The 26,683-nt window shown below is 37.9% G+C and overlaps 1 protein-coding gene and 1 pseudogene across 1 annotated transcript in view; one reads left to right on the top strand and one right to left on the bottom strand.

Moving 5' to 3' along the window:
- DTWD2 (DTW domain containing 2) overlaps nucleotides 1-22,807 on the bottom strand; it is a 50,296-nt gene extending 27,489 nt beyond the window's left edge. Inside the window, exons 1-4 of the mRNA XM_006755263.2 lie at nucleotides 22,779-22,807; nucleotides 21,749-21,839; nucleotides 14,383-14,477; nucleotides 11,482-11,674 (exon numbers count right to left, since the gene is read on the bottom strand). Coding sequence (XP_006755326.2) covers nucleotides 11,482-11,674; nucleotides 14,383-14,477; nucleotides 21,749-21,839; nucleotides 22,779-22,807 — 408 coding nt within the window. The remainder of the gene's footprint in view (nucleotides 1-11,481; nucleotides 11,675-14,382; nucleotides 14,478-21,748; nucleotides 21,840-22,778) is intronic.
- On the top strand, nucleotides 15,663-17,183 carry LOC102769557 (annotated as a pseudogene).
- Nucleotides 22,808-26,683: the final 3,876 nt, after the last annotated feature.

Genomic DNA, 26,683 nt, shown 5'->3' with positions numbered 1-26,683 from the left:
AAAACATTTCTCATCACAGGTTAGAAATTTTTCCATATTAAAAATAATTTCTAGTCATAAAATTTTATGCAAAGGGAATTCATACTTCCATAGTTCTGGAGAACAAATGTTATGGTGCATCTGAGCCTATCATACTGCATGTAGATCAGATTTTTTTCATTTTCAAAATGAAAAATCTGGAAATGATTAAAGATAAAGACAACCAGAATAATCACTCTCTAAAACGGATACAATAAAAACATTAATTATCTTCTGAGAAAAATAAAAGCCAAGAGAAGATGTTACATGTTAATAAAATCATACAGGGTACGGATAACATGAACGAAGAATTCTTCAGTAAAACAGAAAGAAATACCTGAATACTCGGAGAAGGTGGTCTGAGGAAAAATAAGAGGAATTAACAAATTTATAAAATATGTGATAATATAGGGAATTCATTATTCCAATTATTCCAGCTAAGAATAAAAATATAAGCTTATTTCAGAAGTAGAAGGTAAGTGAATGAACAATCTATTTCTCCAGGGTCATCTGACTTCACTTGCATTTCAGGCCTCTAAAACAGGAGAGGCTACATTCTAAGCTACAATACAAGCTGAGCACAACCCTCCATCCCTCGCTGCCAACATGCCAGATATGTGCATAAAGTCCAGACCAAATCACCCCGTGACCACTGTCAACACCAAATCAAACTGTGTTTGACTAACAAAATCGTGAAATACAATAAATTGGTTGTTGTTTTCATACCAAGTTTTGTGCAAATTTGTTATGCAGTGTGTCAGAAGTCCCCAAGAACACCCACAAGCTCAGAGATTCACTAGGCCTCACAAAACTCAGCAAACAGTCAAATTTATGGCTAAAATTTCTTATAGCAAAATAATACAAAGCAGAATAAGCAAAAGGAACAGATATATGGCAGAGTCCAGAGGAAAACAATGTAAGCTTCTAAGAGGCCTTAAGGTGCACGTAAATCCTAAAATGGCACTGAACTGTTACAACCTACGTGAAGTGTTGTCTACTAGAGAAGCTCATTGAAGACAGTGCCCACGGTCTTTAATGGAGGCTAGTCACTTAGGCACCCTCTGCCTGGCACATACCAATTTCAGACTCCCAGAGAAAAGCAGGTACTCATTATATATCACCATAGGCCTGGTGCATGAAATTCATACATGGGTGCAGTCCCTAGGCCTGGCCGGCAATCGAAGTGTGAGCGTCTGGCATGGAAAGGCAGGTCCCAGCTGACCTCTGGGCCCTGGGCAGCACCTGGGCCCCCAGGTCCCGGTGCACCCCCCTCTGCCTGAGACACGGCACCCAAGTCCCCATGTGGAGATGTGGTGAGCGTGGCCAGACGCCATGGGCTGAGGCGCAGTGTGGGCCTCTGGGTCGCCCAGCGGCACCACATGGAAGCAGGGTGGGCAGCGCGCTTTCTCTTGGCTGGCCTTGCAGATCGGCTCCTGTGTGAACCCATGGGAGCCCGACTGGCCCCTGCAGTCGCAGGAGCTGCGACCCAGCTCACTCGGGAGAGGCCATGCGGGTGCAGGGTGGGCTCCTTGCGGGCACCCGGCACCCGAGCGTGGGGGTTTTCCTGACACACGAGCTCTGGTGTCCCAGGGGAGGGTAGCAGGCGGAGAGCAAGCTTGGTGGACACCCCGCATTCTCACCGCACCTCTGACCCCATTACCCCCACCTCCAGGTAGCCGGTGTGAGGTCATAGTCCCCTGCCCAGGCACCATGGGAGGTTGGCCGCCACCTGCTGGTCATAGTGAATGATCAAACTCCCGGTCTCCCAGTCGAATTCCTGGTCAAACGACCATCAGAGGGGACAATTTGCATATTAGGCTTTTATTATATAGGATTGTTTGCACAAATACTTTAAGCACAATGAACCACTCTTACCATTTAGGAAAAGTTTTATATCTGTGTGGGAAACTGTTTGCCATTCACACTCACTGATGCCAGCCAAAGGCCATGTTTGCAAGCATTCCTGTTTCTAAGGAGAGCCAACTCAAACCTCTATTAATTGCATTCTGCACATATAGCAAGAGGTAACTGAAACAACAGCCACACGTCACTGTCAAAAACAATGTATTAGGCTATACAGACCACAGGCTGGGACTGACCTAAATGGCATATTTTCTGTTCCTTGGAAAAGAATTAAATTAAAGGTAGTTAGAAGGAATCAGTGCGTAAAATAAATCGTCCTAAATAGTATTTACTTTTGAAATATGCATAGTTGCAAACAATCACAGAGTAAACTTAATATCTGAAAATTAATTCTTAATCCAGTCTTTTGTAATGGTACCTCTGAAATCTCCTAAAGGTCGAGTAAGAATTACAGCACTTGAAAAGTAATAACCTATTGGTAAGTTGTTACCAGGCCAAAGCAAACTAATGTGCAATGTTATAATGAATCTGTAAGGAATCAGAAGATAATATTTTAAATCTAATAAAGCTTGTCACCAAACATTATGGTTATCATGTAAACCTGAGGTCTGGGAAAAAATATTAACAAAATTAGTACTCTAGAATTTATCTAATTTTAATCACAAATTGGCATTTAAAACATTTAGTTTAAGGAGAAAAGTCCACTTACATAGAAATATTTACTCAAGTACTAACAGAAATTATAGCTATATATGAGAGGCCCGTTGCACAAAGATTCGCACAATAGGCCTTCCTTCCCCTGGCTGCCGGCACCGGTTTTCCTCCGGCACCTGGGACCCAGGCCTTTGGTCCGGCCACAGCAGCAAGGCTTGGCTTCTCTACTCCAGCTGCAGTGGAGAAGCCAAGCCTCTTCAGTCTTCAGTCGACTTCAGTCTTCAGTCATCTTCAGTCTTCAATCTTCGCTCCATGCCTGCATATGCAAATTAACTGCCATCTTTGTTGGGTTAATTTGCATACTCATCCTGATTGGCTGATGGGTGTAGCAGTGACACCAATTTGCATGTTTCTCTTTTATTAGTGTAGATATATATATATGTAGTGTAGATAGATATATATACATATGTGGTGTATATAGATATATATACACCATATACAGTCAATCCTCATTATTTATAGATTCTGTATTTGTAACTCACCTACTCACTAAAATTAAATTTTAATTCCAAAATCAATACTCTAGGTTTTACAGTCAGTGGCAAGCGTGCTCACACACAGAAAAGTGGAAAATTTACATTGCCCAAAGAACACATTTCCACCTGGGGTAGAACACAGTGACACTGGCCTTATCATTTCAGCTCTCATATTGTAAACAAGTATCCTTTCCTCGGTGTATTTAGTACCACGTTTTGTGCAGTTTTGTGCTTTTTGTTGATGATTTCATGATTAAAATGACCCCCAGCACAGTGTTCAAGTGCTGTCCAGTGTTCCTAAGCACAAGAAGGCTGAGATGTGCACTTACGGAGAAAATATATATGAAATAAGCTTCACTCAGGCATGAGTTCTGTTAATGAATCAATGTATGTATTAAATAATTTCTGTAAACAAAAACACATAAAACAAGGTTATGTATTGATTGACTGGCAAAACCGTTGTAATGAGAGGCTATAGCAAACTAATCTTTTATTTCCCCTAAAGGCAATGGCTCAATACTCACTAATTCAGTGTAAACAGCAACTTTATATAGTCTAGCTACCATCCATATATATAATCTATATATATAAACAGGGAATAACCTAATTAGCCAAGAGTCACGACCGCTCAGGAGGAGCTGCGTGTGCAGATGGGCGGGAGGGGACCGCGTGCTGCCCCCACCCCAGCGGCCGCGGGGAGGCTAGGGCTGGGGGCAGGCCAGAGTGGAGACACAAACACACAGGAGTGCCTGCCCCCAACCCAGCGGACACAATGCAGCGACCAGAGGTGTGCTCCGAGCAGCAGCAGTGCAGCTCGGAGCATGCCCCCACCCCAGCCGACACAACGCAGCGGCTGGCACTATGCCGGTCAGGCGTGGGTCCTGGCCCCCCCGCGGGGTGCCTCCTTGCACGGCAGAAGCGGGGCGCCTCCTTGTGATAGGCCTCTAGTAAATAATAAGAATCAACTGTATACATACTTCTTCTTAAAGATATATATAGATAGATGTAGATGTTGTGTAGATGATATAGGTAGAGGTATAGGTATAGGTAAAGGTATAGGTATAGATATAGATATATAGATAGATACAGATATAGATATAGATATAGATACAGATATAGAGATATAGAGATATAGAGATACAGTAGTTCCTTGGGTTACATCAGAGATCTGTTCCTACAACACAACGTAATGCGATTTTCTCTGTAAGTCGGAACCCACTTACATAAGCACCTATGTCACTCACATGGAGCACACACACAGCAGTAATGAAGTGAAACAGTAAAAAAAATTTAAAAGAAAGATAACAATTCCTGACCTTTACTTATGGTAAATAAATAATAAAAAACATAAAGCACATATGTACATATGTCGAAATAACGGAATTTTTTTATAAATAAATGGGAGATGGCTTTTTAACCATCAAACAACATATGTCGAGTCCGACGTCACCCGACGTAACCTGAGGAGTGTCCATATATAGGCCCAAGTCATAAGTAATGCAACTCTATGAATCTTTACAAAGGGAACATATCTGTGTAACCAGTACCCAACAAATACAATATAACCAGAATCCAGACCCCTTCCATGCCACTCGCACCTCCACAAAATAACCTGACCTTTATCCTGTCCTCTAAAACCATAGTTTTGCCAGTTTTAAACTTTATATAAATGGAATCATGTATTCATTGATGTCTGGCTTTCATCAACATTATGTTTATGAAATTCATTCATGTTGCTAGTTGAAGTTTAGTTTTATTAGTATTATAAAGCCAATTTATTCTATGAGAACTGGGGCTGTCATAATAAGTGTTAATATGAACATTCTTGTATTTGTTAGCTTAATATCTTTTAAAATGATTCCAATTAAGTTATTTTAAATGTAAATGTAAGAAAAGCTACTTCTGTCATTTGAATATCTATAAATAATTGTAAAGCTTCACACAAGTTTAGCAGACATGGTATTAACTACAAAGATAATGAGAGCAAAATTATAGCCATGAACTGAAGTGATAGCTCAGTTTGCAGAAGAGAATAACTTCATCCATCTAGAAACTATAGTCCAGATCTTGACATTAAAAAAGATAAAATATTTTGAGATAGATTAACAGAGTTAATAGATTAAACAAAAATCAATGATGGAAAAACTACTCAAAAGTTTATTTCTTGATGTACTTACTAGCAGAGGGTCTCAAAATCATTACCACTACCCAAATATATAGATTCACATATATTTTACAGTCTCTCAGGATTTAACTGTATTATGAAATATAACATGCAAATATACTTAAATTTATAATAAAGATTGTTAAAACTTCTAGTGCCAACAGTTTTTATATTTTCTCCATGACATTTTTCCTCTGTTTTTTGGGTAGCCACTAACAATCAACAACTTATGATCTCCCTTTAAAATGCAAAATCAAAACACTGACAAAAAGATGGGAGGATTCCAAATATGTAAGTATATACCTTACATCATAAGTATGCTTGAAAACTTAACACTATCACATGTTAAAGTATGTTAAAAAATAATAAAACAATAAAAATAATGAGGTAGCGTTAAAACAATCAAATTTGGAGAAAATAGTTTCACAATCCTAAACAGTTCAGTTTTTAATAATTTGATTTTTACTGAGAATCAAATTAAAACACAGAGTACAGAATGCCTCTCTTGATATTTTCTCTAAAGCTTACTATCTGGTCTAAATTACACCTTCATGTAGTTGATGAAAATGTTATACTAGTATACAATATATTGGGGTACACCATGTGAATTTAAACAAGGAAGATCTAGTTATCTAGTTAAGTATTAAATAGGCTATCGGTGGTGTCTGAGACCTGTCAACATAAATTAGAGAAGTTCTTTAAGCGTGTCCTAACTGTGTAAAAAGTAGATTATCAAGTCAAATCATCAGGAGATTAAATAACTTTACATTAGGAACTCTCACCTTAAACTCAAATAAACTCAAAATTAAATCAGATGGTTCACTGTAATCTTAAATTCTTTTTAATGATTCATACTTAATTATTTTCTATTGTTTCTGTGTTTTGGGCAATTTATCATCAAACATAATCTAGTAATATATCTGTGTATCACATAATAGCATCTTTTCTCACTTTATACTGTATCAATATATCATCACTCTATCTAGTGATCCTCTGAGAAACAAAATAATTTATAAAAATATAATTATTTAACTTGCCCTGGCTGGTTTTGCTCAGTGGGTAGAGCGTCGGCCTGCGGACTGAAGGGTCCCAGGTTCGATTCTGGTCAAGGGCATGTATCTTCGTTGCAGGTACATCCCCAGTTGGGGGTGTGCAGGAGGCAGCTGATCGATGTTTCTCTCTCATTGATGTTTCTAACTCTCTATCCCTCTCCCTTCCTCTCTGTAAAAAATCAATAAAATATATTTAAAATATATATATATAATTATTTAACTTGATGAAGTACTGAATAATGGAGAACTTCAAATATGGTATTTGAAATATCAGTTATCAAATGTTCAAAGGCAAAAAGAAAAAAATATATGTTCTTTGTGTTGAATAGTACCTAAAACATGTAGAGACCAAATAAATATTTATATAATTAGTGAAATGTAGGCATGAACATCTGTGAGAATGTATAGCTAAAATCATAAAGCACATAAATATATGAAAACTATAATTCATTATACTTAAAAATAGATCAAATATTATATCATACACTGGTAAGAGTACCCAGATTTCTATAAACCAAAAAATTACATTTTGAGGTGGAATTGAGTATTTTAAGTTAAATTTATAATGATATCCAAACATTTATCGTAATTTTTCCTTAACATAATTGTCTCAATGAATCATATTCACACTTGAATATACAGTTTTAAAATGTTTCTGATCAAGGCAGAGGGTAAAAACAAGAATTAAATTTTTGTGATCATAATCACCTTTGCAAGCATTCATTTGGGAAGAGTAGACTTAATACCTGCTATAACTCATAAATCTATAATATTTTTGAGCTATTTTCTATCGTATTTACACAAATGAATGCCATATGAATCTTAAGGTTTGAACTGCATGCAAAGTCATTAATGATATCAAAGGACCAGATGCTCTAAGCTTATAAATCATCAAAAGTTGACATCCATTTATGCTATACAGATTTTGTATTACTGTTTGATTTTTCTACATATCTGACATACCATTTGGGTGTGTCTATACATTAAATCATATCATAAAACCAACCTAGGAGAAATCTTGAGGGCTTTAGGCTAAGTGAAATAAATCAAAGAAAAACAAATGCAATAAAATATCACTTATATTGGGAATCTAAAACCAAAACAAAACAAAAAAAGTGAGCTCATTGATACAGAGAACATTTTGGTGGTTAAAAGAGGTGGGGAGTAGGATGTAGGCATAATGGATGAAGGGGGTCAAAGGGACAAACTTTGTTTTAAGATAAGTAAGTCCTAGGGATCTAAGAATGGTGACTATCATAACCTATATAATAAAAGGGTAATATGCAAATTTACCCTAACAGCAGAAAGACCAGGAACGACTGGTCATTATGACACACACTGACCACCAGGGAGCAGATGCTCAATGCAGGAGAGGCCCCCTGGAGTCAGTTCACTTCCACAGGGGGAGCATCGCTCTGCCAGAAGCCAGCTCATGGCTGGCCAGCGCAGCAGCAAAGGTGGAGAGCAGGCCTAAGCCATTAGTCAGACATCCCCTGAGGACTCCTGGGCTGTCAGAGGGATGGCTGACTGCCAGCTTAGGCCCAATCCCCTGGGGACCAGGCCTAAGCCGGCAGGTGGACATCCCCTGATGGGTCCTGGACTGCGAGAGAGTGCAGGCTGGGCTGATGGATTCCTTCAAGTGCACAAATTTTCGTGCACCAGATTTTTAGTATATATATAAAAGCCTAAGCGACCATTCAATCAGTAGCTATGATGTGCACTGGCCACCAGGGGGCAGATGCTCAATGCACAGGCATGGAAACATGGAACAGACTGATGAATCTCAGAGGAAAGGGGGAAGGGTGGGAAGAGTTTAAACAAAGATCTTATATGCATACTAGAGGACTGATGCACAAATCTGGTGGTCCCTTGGCCAGGCCTATAGGGATTGGGCTGAAACTGGCCCAGTGCATGTATTTGTGCACTGGAGGGGTCCCTTGGCCTGGCCTGAGGGGATCAGGCTGAAATCAGCAATCCAACATCCCCTGAGGGGTCCCAGAAATATCCCTCAGCCGGGCCTGCAGGGATCGGGCTGAAACTGGCCTGGTGCATGGATTCGTGAACTGGCGTGGTCCCTTGCCTGTGGGGATCAGGCTGAAACCAGCAGTCCGACATCCCCCAAGGGCTCCCAGACTGCGACAGGGCGCAGGCTGGGCTGAGGGACCCCCCCCACTGAGTGCACAAATTTCATGCACCTGGCCTCTAGTCCTATATAGTAAAAGCCTAATATGCTAAGTGTTTGATTGTCTGATTGGTCATTCAACCAATCAAAGCACAATATGCTAATAATATGCTAAGGCCACTTAACCGTTCACTATGACGTGCACTGACCACCAGGAAGCAGTCAACTGGTTGACAAGTCATGACATGCACTGACCACCAGGGGGCAGTCAGTCAATCGGTAGACCAGTTGCTATGACATGCATGACCACCAGGGGGCAGACGCTCCGACTGATAGGTTAGCTTGCTGCTGGGGTCTGGCTGATTGGGACTGAGTGAGACAGGCAGGACACACTCTGGAGCCTCCCACAGTCCCTCCCTGGCTGGCCAACCTCCCATGTCCTTCCCTGGTCACAATCATGCACCAGTGGGGTCCCTCAGCCTGGCCTGCGCCCTCTCACAATTCAAGCTAAGGGATTCCCTCCCTGCCCCTTGAGTGCACAAATTTCGTGCACTGGGCCTCTAGTATGTAAATATCTTGGGTAGAAATTTTCCATTTTAGAAGCAGCATACCACTTTGGTTAAGACCACAGGCTTTGCCTCTAAACTAGATAGTTCAAATTGCAGTTCTGCTGTGAAATAGTTAAGCAAACTATTTAACATCTCTGTGCCTCAGTTTTATCTAAGACAATGGTCGGCAAACCGCAGCTCACAAGCAGCTCTTTGGCCCCTTGAGTGTGGCTCTTCCACAAAACACCAAGTGCGGGCACGCACGTACAGTGCAATTGAAACTTCATGGCCCATGTGCAGAAGTCGGTTTTCAGCCTGGGCGAGTCTATTTTGAAGAAGTGGTTCGGAAGTAGGGGGTGTCGGTCGGTTGGGCGACCAGAGACGCGCACAGGCAGGCCGCGAGATACGCAGCGCGGGGGAGGCATGCGCAATTCATGCACGAGTTGAGTGAGCCAGTCAGTCAGCAGTCCAGTTGCGTCTGCAAGTCGCACGTGGGTGACAAAAGTACCTACTCGAAGCATAAAGTTACCTGTATTTTTCCAACCAGCCACAAATCCTACAGGTATTTTTATCATCAATTTAAGAATTATAATTATTTTGTGTTGGTGGCTTTATTATTATAAAATGAAACTTATCTGCTTAGAGGGGTTTAAATGCCAAAAATAAAAATAAAAAATTTGGCTTTCAAAAGAAATTTCAATCATTGTACTTTTGATATTTGGCTCTGTTGACTAATGAGTTTGCCGACCACTGGTCTAAGATAATAATAATACTTAACTTCATAGAACTTGGAAAAAGTTAAAACAAGCTAATATATGTAAAGTACTTGGAAGTGGGACTGGCCCATTCAAAGCACTCACCACATTAACTATTCTTGAGACTTAAAAACCTACTGATAATCCATGGGTAGAAAGAAAGCAAAACAAATTACAAATTATATCAGTGTTCTAAATATAAGAACGTAAACCCAAAGTTGTAGGATACAATGAAAGTTATACTAAGAAGAAATATTGCAGCCTCCTTTCCCTTTATTATGAAGAAGAAATACAAACCTTAACAAAGGAATTTAGTACTCTTAGTACAAATCTTAAAAATCAGAAAAAATAAGCTAAAAAGGGCAAAATAAACTGATCAAGATACAAGCTCAAATTAATGAAATGAGAATGAAGTATAACAGCTATTAAAACAATCTAAAGTCTAATACCTTTTAAAGTGCAATAAAATAGATAAACCTCTTTTGAGTCTGTTCATGGGGAAAAATATGTGTATGTCGTTTTACATGTTATTAGAAGGAAGAAAGGAATATTTTTAAGTTAAAATAAGTAATAAAGAATACATAAAGAGCCCTAGCCAGTTTGGCTCCAATGGATAGGGCATTGGCCTGCGGACCGATGGGTCCTGGGTTTGATTCCAGTCAAAGGCACGTACCTCTGTTGCAGGTTCCTCCCCAGCTCAGGCCCTGGTCGGGGCTTATGCGGGAGGCAACCAATCGATGTGTTTCTCTCACATGATATTCCTCTCTGTCTTTCCTTCTCTCTTCCACTCTCTCTAAAATCAATGGTAAAATATCCTTGGCTAAGTTTTTTTTTAAATCATGATAAGCAAATATTAACATAAAATAATAAAGAATACATAAAGGCATATGGCAACCAATTTAACTCAAGGGAAAGAAATAATTCCCTAGAAAAGATAAAAGTTATTAAAAACTGAACCAACCAGAATTAGAAAGCTTGAATAATACCTATAAAGAGTATGAAACAATTTAAAAACAGGACAAGGTTGTGTCAATGAGTTCTATCTAATTTTTATGGGGCAAGGAATTCTAATATTATTTAAACTATCCCAGGCCACAGAAAAATACTAAAATCTCTTCTACTTATTTGGTGAAGTTAATATCATCTTAGTATACCTGACAATGAAAGTACAAAAAACATATAAATAATAATTCAATGTCATAAAATAAAACCTAAGCTTCAGCAATATATAAAAAGGACTACATAATATGACCAGGTACAGTTCATTCCTGGAACACAAGAATGGTTCAATAGTAGGATATGTATCTTCATCATTAATTACATCAACAAATTGAAGGATAAATCATGTGCTTATAATAAAGAATACAAAGAAGTATTTCATAAAAATTCAGTCAATTCTAATAAGAACACAGTAACTTAGTTACCAAATAAAAGTATTTAAACATAATAACTCTCAATAAAAACATTAATACAAATAGAAATTATCCTTAGATGTCTCTAATTAAATGTCTGAGAAACTCTTCATATAGCAAAAAGCCTGAACTATGATGAAGTTAGGCAGTGAGAACTGAGAAAGAAGGACAAATTTGAAAGTTTCTACACAGATATCGCAAACCTATACCCCTCCAACACAAACACACACACATAGAAGCATGCACATATTTATGTACACATTCACCTATACAAATACCATAAAATGTATATGTATCCCCTTACAAACAACATATATAACATGCATAATAATACATTTGTCTTTAATCTATGTTTACCTGTTTGGGCAGTCGGAACAAGGAATTCTTATAGAAAATGTCCTTAGCCTGGCTCCATGTACCATCGATGATGATGATTGTGGAAGGATAAATAGGAGAATCTAATATAAACTCTTCCAAATTAGCAGCTTCAGCCCCTGGATATAATATTAATGTACCAGACTTCCGACAAACAGTTGAAAGTTCAGGATCTCTAAAAGAATTTTTAAAAAAATCTATATTACCTGGTGGGGTAACAAAAAGTTTTATTATTCTTACTGAACTTCATTCCAAAATATATATCAAAGCATTTTGGGACTAGAGATGCACAGTAAGACAGCCTCTGTCTACTCTACAGGAAACAAAACAAGCTTGAGGGGAAAGGAGACAAATTAAAGAGTCAATTAAAGACAATAAATGGCATCTTCTTCAAACCAGTAAAAGGCATCTACAAAAATGTATGGCCAATTTCATATGTTCTTTAACAATGTTCTTTGAGATTGGGATCAAGGTAAAGATGTTGGTTTTCACCACTCCTAATACACGCTGTATTGAGGGTCCCAATTATTGCAATAAGGCAAGAAAAAAAGGGCATTAAATTTGAAAAAAGTATAAATGACCCTATTTGCATATGCTAATGATACTTACACAGAAAGTCCTAGAGAATCTACAAAACAATTTCTACAACTAACAAATGAACTTACAAAGTCACTGGATATAGGGTTGATACGTAAAACCCAATTGTTTAAAAAAACACACAAAAGAAACCCCAAAAGTTTTCTTATACAATAGAGGCAAAAAGTTAAAAATAAGCATTTTTAATGTCCATTTATAAAGGATACCAAAAGTAATGCCTCATAATCATTCCCCTATGCTTATATCACATACTCTAGGAAAAGTTTAAGTTAATATTACCAGATTAATATTAAGTCAATAATCTCAATGAGCTTTAGTTTAAAATCCATCAGTGAATAATAATCTACTGAGTAAGCACTATATTAGATACCATGGAAAAAAACTGAACTACTTCCTATAATGGGCTCAAAATGGGATAAGCTATTTGTAAAAATGTCAAGCTTCTCATCCCAAGCACATTCTAGAGGGGTTACGTAGCCAAAATGTCAGAGATGGCCCAAGTAGTTTCCATTTCAATACCATAGGTGCTCATCACTTTTGCAATACAATAACCTAGATCCAAGCTGAGAGATTAAGTAGGGCCCTATTCCACCTATATAACTACATCCACCCAAGAATTATAGAGGAACTATCATAAAGAGCCTCTGTATGAAAGAAGTGTCACAGTGTAAATGATGTTGCTGCTCCCCATGTGATAAGCTATGGATATTGCTTCCATTCTCAACAAAATGGCAAAATTCCCAATAGCAGCACTAAGCCCCAAGCAAATTTCTCCTTTGTGGGCAAGGCTATGCAAAAACAATAGAAAATTCTATATGAGAAAAGTGTGCCTAACCAACAGTTTCAGAGAAAAGAAAAACATTATTATATAAAGTTCTAATACGATGTTATTTTCATTATATGAAGCTAAATTATAAAGGAAGCTAAAATAATAAAGTAAGGAAAAAGCTTGGTCAATTCACTGGGCTTCATGCTAGTACAAGTCTTACTTAACATTTTTCTAAGTTAACTGAAAATGAAATCTCCATACTTTCATGAGAAATTAAATTTTGCCTCAAAAGATATATTTAATTGTGTAGACAGGATCAAAGTAATTTGTGAAGGCTTTGTGAATGGGCAGAAAAGCAACACAGATGATGCAAAGGTATAAAAAGACTTGTAGAAAATTTAAATATATATAGTATATAATATATATTTATGATAATGGTTTATGTAATACAATGTAAAATAAGATCCAAGAACATTATAAATCTGTCAATAAGATATCAACTAATGGTAACTGCACATAAAAATAGTGGGCCTCATCAAAAAGGACATTTCTTAAAAGACATTTTTTATTGATTTCAGAGAGGAAGGGAGAGGGATAAAGAGATAGAAACATCAATGAGAGAGAAACATCATCAATCAGCTATCTCCTGCACACCCCCTACTGGGGACCGAGCCCTCAACCCAGGCATGTGCCCTGACCAGGAATTGAACCACGATATCCTGATTCATAGATCGATGCTCAATCACTGAGTGACACCTGCCAAGCAAAAAAGAATAGTTTAAATATGACAGGAGATTGTGTTTTACACTTAAGAAAATAGATGATGTGCCTATAACTAGGATACTAAATATAGTTCTAATCACTGTACATTAGAAAAGCCTTAATGAGCTAGAAATGGATAGATGTGTTTACTCATATAAATGTATCTCCTATATAATGTAAAAAAATAAAAATATGGAACTAAATACAATACCCTACCATCTAAACAAAAATGAAATAGACAGTTTTTTATGTCTTTTAGGCCCAATATATATTAGTATGCAATTTGGATAATGCTGTCATTCCTTTATTTATTCCACTTGGTCTGTTTTGGAAAAATGTTTTTGTTTATGTTTTGCTTTATCTTGTATTATTTTGAGAGAAAAGGCAGAACTTAACTTTTTTTTACTGCTTCAAATGTACCACATTTTAGGTCAGTGATGGTGAACCTTTTGAGCTCAGCATGTCAGCATTTTGAAAAACCCTAACTTAACTCTGGTGCCGTGTCACATATAGAAATTTTTTGATATTTGCAACCATAGTAAAACAAAGATTCATATTTTTGATATTTATTTTATATATTTAAATGACATTTAACAAAGAAAAATCAACCAAAAAAATGAGTTTGCGTGTCACCTCTGACACAAGTGTCATAGGTTCGCCATCACTGTTCTAGGTCTAAAGGATAAGTTTAAAGAAATCATTTTTAAAGATCTATGGAGAACAATCATTTTAAGTTGCCCTAAAAGTTAATTTACCTTTCTTCACTAAAACGACGACCAATCTTGACTTTACACTTGTCCTGGGGAAGGCATGCTGCTAGTAGAGGAACTGTCCGCAACACTTTGCTTTCCTTTAATTAAAAAATTAAACTGTAGATTTTTATTTAGACAAACACACTTTTAAAACTTTATAATGAACATTTGATTCATAACATTATACAGAATTTTCACAAGTCTTTTACTGCAGACCACAGTTTAATAAAAAGAACTATCATTTCTCTGATTTATCAGTAGTAAATATACTACAAGTATACATTTTTATTCTAGTTGGGTATATTTAAAGGTTTATTGATCAAAACAAAATAATATTAAATCATAGTTAAAATTATGAAAAATATAAATTTGTTTTTAACTAAATTGAATCATTTATTCTGAAAAACTTTTTATTCCATTAGTAATTACCTGAAGATAATTGCTTAGATCTTTATGCTCAGAAAGCAAGGAAGATTTCAAAAAAAATGATGGAGCATATCAATGACACATAGAAGCCAATCTTAAGAGTTCCCAATGGCCCAAAATAGAATAATATAAGCAACAAAATTAAGTTAACATATTATTTGAATTATAACCCAAAGTATAAAATAAGAGTCCAGACTGTTATAAACAAATAAATGGGAGAAAAGAGATAGGAGAATTCCAAATAATAAATGTAAATACTTGCCACTGAGGAGGTGGAGCTTAATTTCTCCCTCCCACTTGAGTATGGGCTGAATTTATGATATTACTTCCAAAGAATAAGGAGTATAGAAATGGAAGAAAAATATCTTTTAAAGTGAAAAAATCTGGTGACCATATTTGTAAATCCCATTAACTATCAAAAGTGGTTTGTTTTTTTAATGTCCTAACATCTATCACTAAAAATCTTTCTTGTTGTCACAGGAATTCTGTCCTTAATCCCAGCAGAGCCAGGTGATTAGCTATTCTGCATTAGCCTGCACTTATCTTGGTGATTTTGGTCTATAGTGCTCAGCCATTCTCTGGCTCCTCGGGTCCAACTGGGAATGTCTTGCTTGATCGCATGTATAACAGAGCCCCTCTCTCATCAGTGTACCTACATACAACCCAATATTATCTTTTTCGATTTATATAATCCTGCTTGTATAGATCCTTGCAGTGAATAATTTGATTATTTTGTGTATGTGAAATAATGAAATAGTATATACTTTACTTTGGGAATATCATTTACCTAGCAAATTACTACACAAAACAGTAATGTAACACAAATAGAAAGTATTGTATTTCCCCTCACTCCCACTGGAGCTATGCTGGACCAGAGCTGCAGACACAGGCCTCTCTTCCACAGGATGGGGTTTGTTAACATTGTCAAAAATAAGGCCTACTTCAAGAAATACCAAGTGAGATTTACAAGATGATGAGAGAGTAAAACTGATTCCTGGAAATGCTCGGTAATCTAGAATAAAAATAAATACAACACACCCAAATACAGGATGGCAGTTCGTGTAACAAACAGACACATCATTTGTCAGACTGCTTATGCCCATCTGAAAGGAGATATGATAGTTGTGTAGCTTTTGCTCATAAACTCTCAAAGTATGAGGTGCAGGTTGGCCTAACAAATTATGCTGCAGCACATTGTACAGGCCTGCTGCTGGCCCACAGGCTTCCCATATGTTTCGCCAGGACAGTATCTGTGAGAGCCAAATGTAGGTGTCAGAGACAAATACAATGTGGAAAGCATTGATGGTAAACCTGGTGCCTTCACCTGCCATTTGAGTGCAGGGCTTGCCAGAACTACTACAAGAAATAAAGTTTTTGGGTCCCTAAAGGGAGCTGTGGAAAGAGACTCGTCTAATCCTCACAGTTTCAAATGATTCCCTGGTTATGATTCAGAAAGCAAGGCATTCAATGCAGAAGTACATCAGAAGCACATCATGGGTCAGAACATCCTATCTAATAAAGAGGAAATATGCTAATTGATCCTCACACCATCACAAAGATGGCGGCACTCACAGCCAATAAGGAGGGAATATGCTAATTGACTGCCACACCCTCAAAGATGGTGGCGCCCACAGCCACAAGATGGCCGGCAGGGGAGGACAGTTGTGGGCAATCAGGCCAGCAGGGGAGGGCAGTTACGGGCAACCAGGCCAGCAGGGGAGGGAGGGCAGTTGGGGGGGGGACAAGGCCTAAGGGGCAGGCAGTTGGGCAGGACCAGGCCAGCAGGGGAAGGCAATTGAGGGCAACCTGGCCAGTAGGGGAGGACTGTTGGGGGCGACCAGGCCAGCAGGGGAGGGCAGTTGGAGGTGATCAGGCTGGCAGGGGAGTGGTTAGGGGGTGATCAGCCTGGCAGGCAGAAGCGGTTAGGGGCAATCAGGTAGGCAGGCAGGCAAGTGGTTGGGAGGCAGCAGTCCCAGATTGTGAGAGGGCTGTCCGACTGCCAGTCGGACATCCCCGAGGGGTCCCAGATTGGAGAGGGTGCAGGCTGGGCTGAGACACCCCCACCTCCCTGTGCACAAATTTCAGGCACTGGGCCTCTAGTTTTGGAATATCTGCATTACCTAATGGAAGAAGATGAAGATGCTTACAAGAAACAATTCTCTCAGTTCATAAAAAAACAACGTAACTCCAGACATGATGGAGGAGAAGTATAAGAAAGCTCATGCTGCTATAGGAGAGAAACCAGTGTATGAGAAGAAGCCTAAGAAAGAAGTTAAAAATAAGAGGTGGAATGTCTCTTGCCCAGAAGAAAGATCAGGTAGCTCAGAAGAAGGCAAGCTTCCTCAGAGCTCAGGAACGGGCTGCTTAGAGCTAATAAACCAAGTCACAATTTTCTATAAAGATTTTTCTGATACAGACAATAATATACTTATTGATTAAGCAGCAAAACAAAAGTATTGTCATAACAGTATTCACCATTCACCATCACACACACAGACACACACACACACACACACACACACACGTATATATACCCTTTAGGGACATTTTTGTGTGTACTTTCTCTCCTGGGTTCCTTAATTATTGATTAAAATAATAATAAATTATCATTGAAAAATAAATTTAAAGATGCTGAGAATAGCTAAATTCATCTACCTAATAAAAAGTAGGAAAAGAAAATAGGAGATTAAGTATTTGCTGGGATTTTTTCAAGAACATGTAGCAAGCTGGAGTTCTAAGGAAACATGAAAACAGCAATTTGGAACAGTTAATAATATAAATGCAACTAAGAGAAGACAGGTGAGAGAGGACATTTTAGGACATTGTACAGTGCTTCATACTGTTTTCTTACCTCTCTAGACCATCACTAGACTTTGACACATACTGAAATGACTTTCCAAACTTTTGACATATATATATATATCAAATTAATGCATGTATATATGTCAAATTAAATAGTGCCAAAAATTTATAATGTTCTCCAATACACTCCCCTAAACCACTTCCAGAGGCAATCTATTCAACTGTTTTAGTTATATCTTTTAGTATTGATCTCACTATTTCTAAATAATGCGTGTTTTGCTATTTCTTGTATTGTATTAATAATTTATCAATTATCTACAAGCTACCATTATCATAATAACTAACTCTAATGTACATAATTCAAAATGTAAAGAAGTGTATCTTTTAACATGAACATTTTACTAATAACAAAAGTGAAAACAGGGAGGTTAATTAACTTGCCCAGGGTTACAGACTTTACAGAGTTATTAAGGATTTAAACTCAAACAATCTGCCCTTACTCTTAACTACTTGCCCTTTATAACTACAGCCTCTCATAATAAATGAGGATTCAGCTTCCTGATGTCACCCCTTACCCTCATGTCTAATATATTTTTTGTAATCTTCACCCGAGGACATGTTTTGTTTTGTATTGTGCTCTTAATTGATTTTAGAAAAAGGAAGCGAAAGAGAAAGATAGAAACAGCGATGTAAGAGAGAAACATCAATCGGCTACCTCCCATATGTGCCCTCCCATATGTGCCCCGACAGGGAATTGAACCTGCAATCTGAGTATGTGCCCTGAGCGATAATCGAGCCTGCCACCTTTCGATGTAAGGATGGCACCTCAACCAACTGAGCCACATTGGCCAGAGCTTCTAATATTTTTAGTTAAATCAATAAACAGTGTTTATATCATTATGGCTACATATACATTGTTCACAAATGGCCGAGCAGTTTAACATTTCTTTCTTGTAAAGCTTTTTTGAGAGACTGTCTTGTTTTCATTCTTAAGTAATTTTCTACATATATATACCTACTCTTAAAATGCTCCATCATATCACCTCCATATCATCCATGCCACTAAGTCTCCTTTTCCCAAAGCCACCTCCTACCACTTATCCAAATGGTTTTCAATCACTTTTTAGAGGGAGTCATCAAATTGGTATATTCTTTTATTGAAAATAGTGTACTGAGATTGAGCACAAGCAGTTCAGTGTTATTGAGGTAAATGAAGATTGGAAAATTCCTTGGGCAATAAGGAAAACAATATGGATGTACTTATAAACACATAAAATACATTTGGAGCACACAATTGTGGACTAATTACCAAAATTGTGAATTAACAGTGAAAGGAAGAAAAGAAGGTAGGAAGAAGGGAGGGAGGATTTGAAAACATTAAAGTTACCACAAATCAATGAAAACACCGACATTTTAAAAGCCATCTATGTCTGTAAGCACATAATAATAAAAAGACACCATACTGCATATACTATAAACTGCTAGTAGCATTCACCATCTAAAGTTAAGCTTTAGTCAAAACTGTTATAGCCAGTAAGCTATCATTTTATGTAAATTTGAGCTGCACACTATTGCAAGTTTAAATGTAACAAAATAATGCTAGTGACCAAACTGTCACAGTCCTGACCAAAATACGCTATTGTTAACATTGAAAAAAAGGTTGCCCAATAAATGGAATATTTAACAATTTGTAATTAAAGAATAAGTGTTTCATCATTTGGAAAAGGAAAAAGACAGGCTAATATCTTTTATATCTTTGTTAAAGTCTTCAATTGGTATAGGCTTAAGAAATTTTTTAAAAAATTAGTCCTTCGCCCTAACCGGTTTGGTTCAATGGATAGAGCATCAACCTGCGGAATCAAGGGTCCCAGGTTCGATTCCCGTCAAGGGCATGTACCTTGGTTGCAGGCACATACCCAGTGGGGAGTGTGCAGGAGGTGGCTGATCGATGTTTCTCTCTCAGTGATGTTTCTAACTCTCTATCCCTCTCCCTTCTTCTCTGTAAAAAAATCAATAAAATTTATTTAAAAAAAGAAATTAGTCCTTCAAAAACCTGGTTCAATCTATGATGTCATGGGTCCCTAAATGCTGTGACAATTTACACTGAACCCATTTGGTAACATACTATGACTAGTTCTGTTTTAATATAATTTTTGGTTGTCTAAGACCTCCTTCTCTTCTCTCTTCATTACTACAGTTAATCAAGAGTTACAAACATATAAACACGCATACACTTCCTAATATAGGGAGATTTAATCAGAAACTCTTTATATACAACATGTATACTATAAAATATACATATTTGTTCTACTCATTGAAAAACAAAAAAATCATTTTATACATTCATTTTGTGACACTAAAATGCAGAGAGTGGTAATAACCACAATTACTTTAAATGTAAATGGATTAAATTCTCCAATCAATTCCAAATGGATCAATTCTCCAAAAGACATAGGGCAGCTGAATGGATAAGAAAACAAAACTCCATATGGTGCCTATAAGAGATTCACTTCAGATCAAAAAAGACATACAAAGACTAAAAGTAAAGGGATGGAAAAAGATATTTCATGAAAATGGAAACAAGCAAACAAAAAGAGCTGGGTAGCAATATTTATACCAGACAAATTAGACTTTAAAACAAAGGCTAGCCCTGATCAGGTGGCTCAGTTGGTTGGAGTGTTGTCCTACACGCCAAAAAAGGTTGTGGGTTCAATCCCCAGTCAGGGCACATATAAGAGGCAACTGATCAATGTTTCTCTCTCTCACATTGATGTCTCTCTCTCTCTCTCTCTCTCTCTCTCTCTCTCTCTCTCTCTTTCTCTCCCTCCTCTCTCAAAAATTAATAAACACATCACTAGGTGAGGATAAATAAAATTTTTAAAGGCTATACTAGTATAATAAGAGAGAAAGAAGGGCCAGTAATTCCATTTCTAGGTATTTATCTGAAAAAAAAAAGCACTAAATTGAAAAGACATACACATCTATATGTTAATTGTGGAATTATTTACAACCGCCAAGATATGGAAGCAACCTAAATGTCCATCAATAGATGAATAAAGAAGTGGATCACATACGCAATGAATGGAATACGACTCAGCCAAAAAAAAGGACTTTCCCTGGCAGTTGCTCAGTGGTTAGAGCAACAGCCCATAAACCAAAGGGTCGAGGGCTCAATTCCCAGTGAAGGACACACTGGTTACAGGTTTGATCATGCCCCTGGCATGTGTTGAAGGCAATCTCTCACTTCGATGTTTCTCTCTCTTTTTCTCTCCTCTTTTGCTCCTTCCTCCCTTCCACTCTCTAAAAATCAATGGAAAAAACATCTTCATGGAAGGATTTAAAAAAAAAAAAAAAAAAGGAACATCTTGCCATCTGCAAAACACAGATGAACCTAGAGCAGGAATAGCGAAGTCCAGCTGCGAGCTGCAAAAGGACCACAAAAATCATTTGGTCTAGCCCTACCAAGGCATTAGGGATGAGCTAATTCAATGTTTGACCAAATATTTTTAAGTTTATAATTTTGTATGGCCCACAAATGATATTATGAATATCCAAATGGCACTTGGCAGGAAAAAGGTTCCCCACCCCTGACTTAAAGGGTATTGTGATGAATGAAATGTCAGACAGAGAAAAACAAAGGCCATATGATTTCACTTATATGTGGAATCTGAAAAACAAAATACACGAACAAAACAAAAACAAACATAGATACAGAGAACATTTTGACAACTGCCAGATGGAGGGGGGGTTGGGGAGATAGATGAAAAGGGTACTTCTATTTTAACAAGACATCAATGAATATAAGCTATGATCAAAATTTAAATAGCAATGATTTTACTAACTCTTTACTCACAAAAATCTTTTTTCCTTCACACAATATTGTTGAAGTTCTAAATTTCTATACTATTCAATGACAGTTTTTATGAAATAACACTATTTTCTCCATCTCCAAAGCATATAACACCATACTTCCATATAATACATAAAAGAAACTAATTTTTTCCCAAAGAGAAAGCATTTATCATTGATTTATTTCCAGAAATGCTAAGCAGCTGGGAGGAACGAATATGTTCGTCTGTGTGTTTCCTCTTGTATTCTAATATTCTATCTGAAATTGTGCATTTTATGAAGTCTTACTCACCTCTGCCGGATGCTGAATTATGTACAAGTAGGTAGAGATGTGCAGAGGATGCACTGGTAGAAACGGACATAAACACACTTTCTGAGGCCGGCTAAAGGGCATAAAGAAAAAGAAAGCCTGTAAATGTTTAAAATAAAATATGACAATAACCTGAAACTTGAACATAACCAACTTTTTTATTTTTTATCCTCATTGGAGGACTTTTTTTTCTCATTGACTCTAGAGAGAGACATGTAGGAAGCGGCTATAGGGTTAAGCCTGGGACTGACTGACCTGTTGACAAAGCCACAAACAAGTCCCAGCTTACAGGGCACAGCCCCTTAGCATAATTAGGCTTGACCTTATGACCATCCCTAGATCTTATCTAGGTAGCTAAGGGGCTGCCAAAACAAGTGAAACTCACAAGAACTCTGTAACTATGGTGACCACTACCTTGTTTAATTCTGGCTATAAAATAAAGCATCAGCTTGCTGTCTGTGTCTCTCTCTGTGGCCTCAGCCAGGCACAGTAGACCCAGCTTGTTCTCTTTGTCTTTTCTACATCCTTCGCCATCCTGGGACCCCTCCCCCCCCCCCCCCCCCCCCCCCACAGGCTCACCAAACGCTCTGCACAGAGAAGAGAGAGGGAAGAAAGGAAAGTGGGAAAGTGAGAGAGAGAGAAACATCAATGTGAGAAAGAAACATTGATTGATTGCCGCCAGCACACACCCCAACTAGGCATCAAATCCAAAACCTAGATATGTACCCTGACTGGAAATCTAACCCATGACCCTTCTGTGCAAAGGATGAGGCTTCAACCACTGAGAAACACTGGCCAAGGCTAAAGTTGCATTCTTTTAAAATGAAACACCAAGAATGAATTTATTTACTCAGACTTTACATATGAGAATTTGAAAAAAAGATTCTAGTAAATTCTTTACCATCTAGATCAAAGTACCTCGAAAAAATCTTGTCTTAGTTATCTGTAGTTAAACAATACTCATAAATCAGGAGCATAGTCTTTTTATTCATGAAGCAACACTTGCACTAACTTGCATTCCAAATCAAGAACAGATCTCATGTCGAAGAGAAACTTGGCAACTTTTCTACATCATCTGGAAGTTGGAGGGAACATTATGATGATAAAGTATTAGAACAGAATTACCACCTAAAAGAAAGTTCTAATCAAATTTAGACATCAATCAACACGGGAAGCTTAATAATTGTGAGAAACCCAAACAGCAGCCACCGAATTATATTTGGCTAGAATTATATCCAAATATAATAGGCAGAGCATCTGCCTATATTCTCTTTTGCTGTTGTTTACTTTGTTGTTTTTGTTTTACTTACTTTTTAGTAGGTAAAGCTACTACTATTTCAGTAACACTTGTACTCATTACAAAATGCATATGGAATAAAAATGTACACTTCCCATCTGAGCCCTCTAGCTTAGAGTATTCTCTTCTCTAGGGGCAACCAATGACCAGTTACTTGTGTGTCCTTCCAAAGGAATTGTAGAAACATACATGGATATTTTACCATTAAACCCTACATTTGATATGTGTGTTTACCAGTATGAAATTCATCAAGCAGCTAGATACAGTATATCATGGAAGTAAATTTTCACAACAGATCACTATTACAGACAGGTGTTATATGACATTACAATAGTGTACAAGTGAATGTGATATTAAAGGGAATTCCCAAGAGCATACAAACAACTACAAAACTAACCACTATCAACTCCTTCAATAATCGTGCTTATGCAGAGGGATAGCCTGAGGTAAGAAATGCTTATGCCAATAAACTTAGAGTGTGAGTAAATTGGTTCAATTGTATCTACCATCTCATTCTGCAAGAAACTGTCAAACCTATGCTTCTGCTGAAGAAATTATCTATGTGATAATCTTGGGCAGAGGTATAAATGTATTTTACAACATGTCCCCACTCCACTCTCCACCATCAAAACTAAATGGATGATTAACCAAAGGAAAACCAATATACTTGCTTCCCAATAACATACAAAATGATTTGGTATGATTACTCTGCCCTACACTGGATTCTCTCCCAGGAATGTGAGATTTTAGGAATGGAGTCATTTCATGGTCACAAGAAGAGTAAACAAAAGTAAACACAAAAAGGAACGGAGTGACTGACTAAACTAGGCATTTTGACAAACATATCAAGGGCGACAATTAGAAAGGATTCTCCATTCAGTAGAATAAAAAATGATGCACATTCAACTACTAAAACTTTAAGCTTCTGACTTAATTTTTTTTTAAATATATTTTATTGATTTTTTTACAGAAAGAAAGAGAGAGAGATAGAGTCAGAAACATCGATGAGAGAGAAACACCGACCAGCCGCCTCCTGCACATCTCCCACTGGGGATGTGCCTGCAACCCAGGTACATGCCCTTGACCGGAATCAACCCCGGGACCTTTCAGTCCGCAGGCCGACGCTCTATCCACTGAGCCAAACCGGTTTTGGCAGCTTCTGACTTAATTTATTATTTTTGTAATCCTCACCCGAGAATTTTATTGATTTTAGAGAGGGAGGAAGGGAGGGAGAGAGAGAGGGAGGCACCAATGTGAGAGAGAAACTGATCAGTATACTATCCAACCAGGGATGGAACCCACAATCTAGCTATATGACCTGATGGGGAATCAAACCCACAATCATTCAGTGTACCTGATGATGCTCCAACCAACTGAACCACCCGGCCAGGGCTAAGCATCTAACTCTTTTATATGTAACTCTGTATGTGACTAAAATGCACAGATGTCAGTAAAATTATTTTATAAAATATAATTTCAGATAAGATGAAGCCATTTTAAAAATTCAGAATTTAATTTAATATCAACTTAAATATCTAAGAATACAAAAGAATGCTCCCCCCCCCCAAAAAAAAAACCACAACTGTCCTAATCAGGAAACATCAATACAGCCAAAGAACTGCAATCAAGTAAACACGCTGGGAGGAAGCTTCAGATTTCTGTGAATAGCAGAAAACTAGGTAAACATACCCTGAAAATAACATCTTTAGCTCTTGATATATATGGTGATTATTAAAGTCCTTAATATGACAGAATAGTGCAAACACTGCCCTGGTATTGGTAGCTCTGGGTTTCATGTCTGACCAAAACCTCTGTTCAGAAGAGAAAAAAACAACAAAAAACTCAGTTACTTGAGATTGTAATTTCCTTACTGAGAAGACTTTCTGAACTTTAGGAATATTTGGAATTAAGTAGTTTGGAGAGTTCCACTTACAGGATGATAGGGAACATTGCTTCACAGACCCACTTGCCAGTGAAGCAAGCAAATACTGACAAAAACTATTTTTAAAAACAACCATTTAAAGTCTAGAAATTGCCGTGAAGACATATTCGAATAAAGAAATATTATTATTCAAGAATGCCTACTAAAATTTGGTATAGGCGAAACCAGACTCAAAAGGGTTCTAGTTGCCTACCACTACCAGAGTCAAGTAAGTACAGATGAGGTTGAATCCTTATGGTGCATTTATTAATCAGATAGCTGGCAATCTGAGAGAGCAGCAGATATAACACCCTGAAAAGACCGCTCTGACCCTTCATTTCGAACAAGCTCATAGAGGGTTAGTGGGTGGGAAAAAATCTAAAGTTAGTGAGTTCCCCTGGAAAGGTAAAAAGGGTTCTGGGCAGTAAAGTTTGCCAGATCTCTGAGACCAGAGGGTCAGGGGGAAACCGCGAGGCGGCACCTAGCCGCGTCCCTTGGGACAGGCACAGCCCGACTGTGGAAAGGAGATCTGCAGGACTGTTGGCACCAGGGGATTTGAGACCTGGGTTCCGTAATTACGAAAGACTGAGCCCAGAGGGGGCAGCCTGAAGCGCTGACCAGACCATGCAGTGCCAGTAAGAGAGGAGCTCCCAGAGACTCAGTCTTCCCCATTTCTGCGGACAGCGTTTGTTTGTTTGTTTTCACTGAACCCTGTTCATAGGACATTTCAGATACAGACACTCACCCATGCTGAGGAGTGGGAAAAGGTGCAGACAAGTGGAATCTGGGGAGAGGATGGAGAGAGAAGGGGGTCCAAGAGAGGTGGCAGCAAGTTGAGTGCTGAGTCATGCCTGAGCCAAGGATCTGGGCAGCCATTTTCTCCTAAAGTCATAACCCCTCCCTCCAGCCCCCCAGGCAAGGAAACAGCCACACCCAGATTCCACTCTGAATGGTACAAAGGATTAAAATAATCTGATTAGTCCCTGGAGTTAACAGGGTCTGACCTTCAGTCCCAGAAACAGAAAAAAAAAAAAATCACAGACATTCCAGAAAAATGGGATCTTAAGTCAGCCAAAGGATTGACATTTCAATTTTCCATTTTTATTTTTACATTATTATTTTGTTAGATTTTTTTTGTTTTTTTTTTTTTTTTTTTTTTTTTTTTAACTTGAGTTCTTTTTTGGTACTTGGGTTCTGGCTAGGAAAGAATTCAGAACCAAGAAGACCCAAACTGTAAGAGAACATTTATTTGGTAAATCAAAGAGGTAGGAGAAGTAATTCCTAGAAGAAATGGACTTAGGAAACAAGTTATGGAGATAAAGGAAAGGCTGTTGGAGCTTGGGAGTGAGGAAGCTAGTGGTAACATGCCTGGAGCAGGGAGGGGGAGGGGATGGGAAAAGCGAAAGGCATGGGAGTGTGTCTGGGAGGGAGAGCCTTTTCTTGTTTCTTGAGGTAGGCTTGCGTTTCTGTGAATTTCCCTCTTAGGACTGCTTTCACTGTGTCCCATAGATTTTGGGGTTGTGTTTTCATTTCATTTGTCACAGGTATCTTTTGATTTCTTCCTTGATCTCGTTGTTAACTCATTCATTGTTTAGTCTCCATGTTTTTGTGTATTTTCCAGTTATTTTCTTGTAATTGATTTCTAGTTTCATACCACTACAGTCAGAAAAGATGCTTAAAATTATTATTATTATTTTTA

The sequence above is a fragment of the Myotis davidii genome, unplaced genomic scaffold (genome assembly GCF_000327345.1).
Source record: "Myotis davidii unplaced genomic scaffold, ASM32734v1 scaffold130, whole genome shotgun sequence".
NCBI lineage: Eukaryota > Metazoa > Chordata > Mammalia > Chiroptera > Vespertilionidae > Myotis > Myotis davidii.
The sequence above is the reverse complement of the archived record's forward strand: the minus strand, read 5'-3'. Positions and strand labels throughout refer to the sequence as shown.